At 43.1% G+C, this 1,042-nt stretch overlaps 1 protein-coding gene across 1 annotated transcript; it reads right to left on the reverse strand.

Annotated features, from left to right (window-relative positions):
* Positions 1-295: 295 nt before the first annotated feature.
* Positions 296-979, reverse strand: LOC138040542 (uncharacterized). The gene has a single exon (XM_068886246.1). The coding sequence runs from the start codon at positions 977-979 to the stop codon at positions 296-298; it is 684 nt and encodes a 227-aa protein (XP_068742347.1).
* Positions 980-1,042: the final 63 nt, after the last annotated feature.

Raw genomic sequence — 1,042 nt, forward strand, 5'->3', positions numbered from 1 at the left:
TAGAAAGTGGGCATCTTGTTTTGGTTTGCTAGTTGTTCTTTGATGTTACACATGAAGGCATTCGCCATCAGGGGTCCAAGAGGAGAACCCATGGCAACTCCATCCACTTGTTCATAGAGAGCCCTGTGAAATTGGAACAGCTGATTTTTGGTAGAAACTTCCAACAATTCAATCAGGTCTGCTTTAGTAATATTAAGGTTGTACTTTTTATTAAAACCAACCGCCTTTGAAGGCTTTTCTCACTAGGATTCCAATTGTCTCCTCCACAGGTACGTTGGTAAATAGTGCAGAAACGTCATATGACACCAAAATAATGGTCACCAATTTCCATCTCCTGGAGATCATCAGCGAAGGAGAAGATATCACCAATGGTATGTTCATTGGTAGATAGAGGCTTTAGCTTCTCATCTAGCCACTTAGCGAGCTTACAGTTATAGGTCCCAGCAATCTCGACCCCAGAGCTCTTCTCTTGACTGAGACTTGACACTGACATTGCCAACTTTTCCTTGTGTGTTTTTGGAAGGCCATAGAGGTGGGCAAGCCTTGAGCCTTTCTGGACGAGTGAGTCGGCAATGTATTTTGGTAGAATTCTCCTCACAATGGAAGCCAATTTCTTCTCTTTTTGAAGCAGCGGATGGTAATGCTTAGGAGGCCTTCCCTTGGTATTTGGTCTCTCGAGGCTGATGTGTACGAACTTGGTTTCATCGTTGATAGATGCTTCGTACAGAAGACGAACATACTCAGATTTATCCATAACAACTACCCCAGAGCCTTTATCTGGTCTTGTTATGATGATATCCTCATTCTTTTTCAATTGGCCGATCGCTCTCAGGGTTGATTTTGGAGGTGTTGGACCTTTCTGCTTAACATAATTGAGGGCAATGGAATACAAAGTTGTAGCTGCTAGCTCTTTGCTTACGTCGCTCAGTTTTGGCTCAAGATTCCAAAAAGCTTTTTCAAAAGCCACTTTTACTTCCATAGGTGATAAGCGTCATGGAAAAGCGAAGTCCGGACCGCAGCATAGAGCCAATTTCTGGAAGAA

Source organism: Montipora capricornis, chromosome 3 (genome assembly GCF_036669925.1).
Source record: "Montipora capricornis isolate CH-2021 chromosome 3, ASM3666992v2, whole genome shotgun sequence".
Lineage (NCBI taxonomy): Eukaryota > Metazoa > Cnidaria > Anthozoa > Scleractinia > Acroporidae > Montipora > Montipora capricornis.

Excerpts from the sequence above, each read along its gene's own strand:
- LOC138040542 (XM_068886246.1), bottom strand. The coding sequence starts at position 979 with ATGGAAGTAAAAGTGGCTTTTGAAAAAGCTTTTTGGAATCTTGAGCCA.